General features: G+C 43.2%; 1 protein-coding gene across 2 annotated transcripts in view; it reads right to left on the bottom strand.

Moving 5' to 3' along the window:
- Positions 1-209: 209 nt before the first annotated feature.
- ap3b1a (adaptor related protein complex 3 subunit beta 1a) overlaps positions 210-6000 on the bottom strand; it is a 58650-nt gene continuing 52859 nt past the window's right edge. For both annotated transcript variants that reach the window (XM_085360004.1, XM_085360005.1), the window contains exon 27: positions 210-445. In XM_085360004.1, coding sequence (XP_085216130.1) covers positions 292-445 — 154 coding nt within the window. In that variant the 3' untranslated portion in view covers positions 210-291. The remainder of the gene's footprint in view (positions 446-6000) is intronic.

The raw sequence follows: 6000 nt of genomic DNA, 5'->3' as shown, positions 1-6000 counted from the left end.
GTCTGGAAATACTTAAACACAACGACAGCAAGTTCAGTTTAATTCTAATTTATTCTAACTTCCACGAGGCTTCTAAAGATTTAAGATTTCAATTATTCTCGTGTTTGAAGATATTCTGTTTCCAAACACATAGGCCACAGAAATAAACACTGAATAGCATTTTTCAGTTGTTTACACTTCATTCTTTGTGAACACTTCTCGCTATGGTTCTTCTGCATTTTGGTGAAATCTTCAATTAAGCGTCGCCCCTGTTTATTTTTTATTACAGCGAGATGAAAAGAGGGGAGGATCCTACGCCTGGGCGAGGGCTTGTTTGAGGTCTTGGAGCAGCATGGAGGCCATGATGCTCTTTTCTGTGTTGATGGTAAGCAGCGCTCCCGAGGACTCGCTCAGTTCTAGAGACACCAAGACCAGAGCTCTGCTGCTGACTGTCTGCCCAGCAAACCTGCAGGAGAGGAGGAACACTTGGATCAGTTTCAAACAACCAAAGAAGAAACCAGGAACTGAAGTGCAAGGCTGAAAGTGGGACCTTAAAAGGCACATATGGGTCATACTATGAGCGACTGTTTAATTCTATACCACCGATAAATAAAAATTTATATAATTTTTATGATTACTGATCTTATTTGATGACCATCTTTGAACCTGTCCAGTGTAGAGCTGATAAAAACAGATAAACCAGGCGAATGACATTGCCCCCCATAAGTAAACAAAGATATTAAGCCAATACTGCAATAAAAAAATGCAGATTCAGCTGATCGCTGACCCCAGCGCTGACATTTTTGTCTGCTTGATTAGTTTGTGTCATTTCATACCCGATAACTTTAAAGTCTTTCAAACATTAATCACACCATCTGAACATTTGTCTGCAAAAAACTGAAACAGAAACATTAGCACAGATGTCGGCAAGTATCTTTTTAAAAATGTTATTGTGATATCAGCTCATATATCTATTAATCTCTACTGTACGCACAAAAACAACAACTTTACTAACATTTTACCCCTTCAGATCCACATAAACACTGATAAATGATAAATGATAATTGCATTGTTTCCCCAAACTCATAAATCTTTGCAATGGAAGCTTCTCTAACATCTCACACCTTGTAATTACCCTAAATTAGGCAATGAGACAAAAGAGGAAAACGATGTGACAGGAAATACAGAGAGCAATGCAACAGACAGTTCATTAGGGAGGAGACACGCCCTGCAGTCAGTCAAACTCAATTTCTCCTGTTTTTATGGACTCCGAGTGTCTGTGAGTGTGTGGGAGCCCTGAGACCAGTATGGGGGACGCTCCGTCCAACCAACTCCCTGTGGGCAGTGAGGAGAATTCTCAGCCTCCCGTTTCCTTGGATACCATCCCCTGTAGACTGGGGGCATATCTGTGCACACATGGTCCCCATTGAGAGGGCTAACAAGAGGCAGACAGGGGCTATGACCCAGTGTGACCCTCTTTGAGGGTGCCGGGCTCCCTCTCCTGCCCCCCTTTGGCCCTCTGCATCTCTGAGCCTCACGTGGCTAACTCTCAGCCATCTGCCTCCATTTAGCACTACATCGCGCAACAAAGACCCCCCGTGGCAGCCCGCTTAGGCCTGACAAACAGCCCACAAAGAGCTCCACTTAGGCCTGACTAAAGCCTGTGAAGAGCCCCCACAGGATGGCCCGTGAACAGGCGCCGTCACAGAGGGTGCATGGTGGGAGCGACTAGCACATCCACCAATTAGCGCGCACACGTTAAAGATGGGAAGGGGGGTGGGGGGCACATGCGTACACAATGAAGCCCAGTGTGTCTGTGGTGTGTCTCTGGGGATGCTGCTAAATTACCATAAACAGAGAAGAGGGAGTTTATCAGGGAGCTCTCAGGGAGGAGAGAGAGAGTCCTCCTCAGGCTTAATTAAAATATTAGCCACTTCAGCAGGAAACAGCAGCCATTCATGAAGAGGATGAATTTCTCTCTTGCAAAAGTACCAACCTCTTTTGCCCCGCTCTTATTTCTTTAAATAATTCCGGGCATGTGTATTCATCTAGGTTTCCAGCTGTGTGCAGGATGTGTCTGCAGCTGCACTGCATTCCAATCAAAACAACAAAATCCTACTTGTGCTAAGGAAATGTTTTCTTCTTTTTTCACCGGAGAATCACGAACAAATCTAAACATAAACGCTTGTCCCTTGCCCTGTTCCCTAACCCTCCCTCCCCCCACTGTCAAACAGCCTAAGGTGTCTATGTGGTCCCTGTGGCTTTGCTAATAGATTTAGGATATAAATCTTTTATTTACTCCGACAGTTAACACTACCCCGAGGCTGCTTTTATTTCGTCTCAGGAGACGCTGCCATGGGCTTTTGTTCACGTGTGGTAATAAGAGCGACTGAAAGAAACATGATTGGGTTTGATTTCTGAGCGTATTTGCTTTGAATACTCTCACTTTGCCGTCTATAGCTGTGTGCAGGTGCAAAAAACAAAACAAACAACAAACCCCCCCCCCCCATAAACATCAGACAATCTCTGCGCGTTTTTAAGGACTAAAAGGGGGAAAGATTAAGGTCAAGCGCGCCTTAAATGGGTCATTGGTATTCTCCTGCACTCTTCACATATCGGGCTAAACACTGGATTAATTGCAGTGTATGGAAAGAAAAGCAAAGCATAACCCCTGGACTTAGAGCAGGTGGATTGGCATCGATCGGCAGGGCTGCGGCTAAGCATCACTCTCCAATTATCTGTGATTCTCCTCAGTGCAGAGAGCCTGTGTGTGCCATCTGCCTCCCCTCCACCCCGTCACTGGAAACACAACGTCGGCTTCACCTTTACATTCAGCCTCACGCGGAGAAGACAGCGAAGGCCCAGAGGATACGGCTCGGCACGCAAGAATGGATTAAGTACACACTCCTCACCCGCATCTCAACTAAACATGCAACCATGTTTGATTAAAGAAAAAAAACCAAAAAAAACCCCAAAAACCATCATGTATGTTTTCACCAAAATCAGAAAGGCTGAAGCTGACTGTGTGGAGACTACAGCTGGATGCTAGAGCCATGCTGGTTCTTGGCCAGGTGGACAAGTGTCCTTCAACTGAGTGGTCAGTGAGGCCAGACCAGAGCTGAACACAAGCGAGCAGACTCAACCGCGGCCAGGCAGATGGCCAAAGCTATTAGCCCCGGTTAGAACCAGGAACCCTCCGCGCATCTCCAGAGCTAAGCCATACAGACAAACTGCAGCACTGCACTCAAAGGGCAGAGGGACAGACAGACAGCAGAGGACAAACACAGACCAGAACAAGAAGATAAAAGATAAAATAAACCTGCCACAGAGGACATTTGTGTAATTAGGCCGGTTTTAAACAGAGACAACTTCAGTGAAATAGAGGAAAATCCAGTGTTTAGACAAAAAAAATAATAATATCAAATTGTAAAGTAAAGAGAATGAACAGCTTATAAATCAAGCGCCTGAGGTTTTTATTTATTTATTTATTTTTTGCTTTTCAAAATTAGCCTCTAACAGGAGGGATTGGCAATGCATGCAAAATTCGATCAAATTTGCTTTCAAACGGACTGAAAAATAGAGCACATTTATTCTATTCCGCCTGTTTAGACATAAACAAGAACAGCGTTTTCTACATTTGCTTTCCTGCTTGATTTATTGCCATCCTCCTTTCCAGCAATCAATTTTTGTGTTTCAGTGGCATCCCCACCCCTCCACCTCCGCTCAGCCTTCACGCCTGTTTGGGAAAAGCAGTGCTGCACCCTGCTGATAAACAAGGGGAATGCAGGGATGTAGATGGGAGGCGGGGGGGTTGGGAGGAGGCAGGCTGTTACTTTGTTAAAAAGCACCTGTGCCGACTAGAGCGCTGTGATCTATAACACAAAGCCTCATGAGCAAGAAGTGTGTGTTGTGAACTGTATCATTCTTGGGCTTCATATTGAAATCCCATCCATTATTTCTACATTAAAGCCCAAGTCTCACTCTGCAAAGGGGAGATTCCTGTGTGATCTTACCAAGATTAGAGAGTCCTTTCTCCAGGGAGATCAGAGCAGAAAAACAGGGCCTGGATTGGAGGTCACCTCACATACCACATTTAATGCAGAGTGACCTCTACAATAAGCTCTCAGTGGGTGTATCCGATCTGATCGATCACTCGGCTTTGTGTGTGTGGGTTGGGGTGTTATTCAGGGGGGAAACAGTAACACACAAATACCACAAGTAAAATGATCACCAGTGCTCAAACACGGTGCTAATATTATGCTTTTTTTTTTTCACTGCAGATTCTGAAATATAAAGATTTATTGCTTTACACTGCTTCATGCACTGATCTGTCACAACATTAAAACCACCGTCTAATGTTGGGTAAGTCACATCCACATGGTCTCCCAGCAGGACACTGGACTGTAACAAGACTGCAAATGCTTTTCACTTTACCAGGCTCCATGATATATTTAGGGGTGGGTTTTGATTATCGATTTATTGATTAAAATCGATTCTAGCTTGGATAACGTGATATCGATTCATTAAAATCCTGAATCGATTTTTTAATATAAATTTATTTTGCCTGAGATGCCAGAATCTCAGGTTAAAACTCACAAAATTTCAACAACCACCAAACAGCTAAAACAGTAAATGAGAGCAGGAACACGGATCCTGCACAAAGACGTAAACACAAAGCTCGGACCTGCCGACGGATCAGAATCAGTGAGATGTCGCCTTTCTCACCCGACGGCACGGACACGGTCGGGGCTGAAAGACGACAGCTCGCCGATTCTGATGTTTCGGCGGGTCTGCGCTTTGTGTTCACGCCCCTTTTGCGCTGATTCTGAAGCTGTAGGTTTTATCTCTCTCCAAACAATATTGACTGAACCAGCAGCAAAAGAAGATCCAAACTACGCTTCACATAAACATCGTCATGAATTCTTTCTTATTTTTGTTGTTTTGCTTCCATCACGATAAAAATCACACTTCATGCACAGCTCTCTCTCTCTCTCAGTGTACTTCAAGAACAGTTTCCTGTCTAAAAATCTGTTTTCTGCATTATTCTCTTGCTTATTATGCACAAGTCTACCGTTGTTTACAGCGCTGCCGGCCGCTGTTTTTTCCTTTTACTTACTTCTGAAAAGAAAGCCTCATTTCTGCTGTTCAATAGGCTTCTGAACAAAATTAAACTTAAAAAAAACATTTATGCAAAACGCTTAGCTGCATCTCTAATAAAACCTCTGTAACTTTGCTCTGCTTCACTTCAGCAGCATCAGGTAATGTTCATATGTTGGTTAATGGTTTTCTTTCGTTTTTGATCTACTGCAGAATATTTTTATAAAATCCCAGGCCAGGAAAATCACCTTCATGTTTTTCTGTGTTTTATCCTCAGCTACTTTGACACAAAGGCATCTGCTGTGATGCTCACACCTTTGATAAAGTTTCACAAGCTTCAGCTCTCTTTTTATAGATACAAAAATATGGAAATGTGCTGATGCATGATCTGAATTATAATATTTTTGACTGTCTGAGGCAAAATTTCCCCGATTCAAATCGAATCGAATCGAATCGTGGATCAAATCGATTCGGGACCTTGTGAATCGTAATCGAATAGATTGTAGAAATCAGTGACCAGCCCTAGATATATTTGACTGTTTGGGGGATTCAGAAGAAATGCTGGACTTCTGATGGGCGAGTTTCACTACTTTATACAAACTGTTTCAACAGATTAATTAGCTTAGGGTTCAGTATCTTGCCCAGAAATAGTTGGGGATCAAACTACAGACCTTCTCTTTAGCAGACAACCCGCTCTACCTCCGAAACCACAGGGTTGGGAAATGATGATTAAAAGCAGTCTGCTGACATTGTTAAAGAAAGACACATCTGCAAACTTCAGACTGCTCATTGTCTGGCCGACCAAACAAAATATCTACATCTGAATAGCCAAAAGCAGCACTTTTGTGCTTTTCAAAACTATTTTCATAATTAACCTTAAAACTGTATGTTAAGTCTGTATTGAAAAAAAATCACTTTTGCATC

This window comes from Diplotaxodon limnothrissa, linkage group LG7 (genome assembly GCF_057381915.1).
Source record: "Diplotaxodon limnothrissa isolate DT_005_m linkage group LG7, D_limnothrissa_male_GT1.1, whole genome shotgun sequence".
Classification (NCBI taxonomy): domain Eukaryota; kingdom Metazoa; phylum Chordata; class Actinopteri; order Cichliformes; family Cichlidae; genus Diplotaxodon; species Diplotaxodon limnothrissa.
The sequence above is the reverse complement of the archived record's forward strand: the minus strand, read 5'-3'. Positions and strand labels throughout refer to the sequence as shown.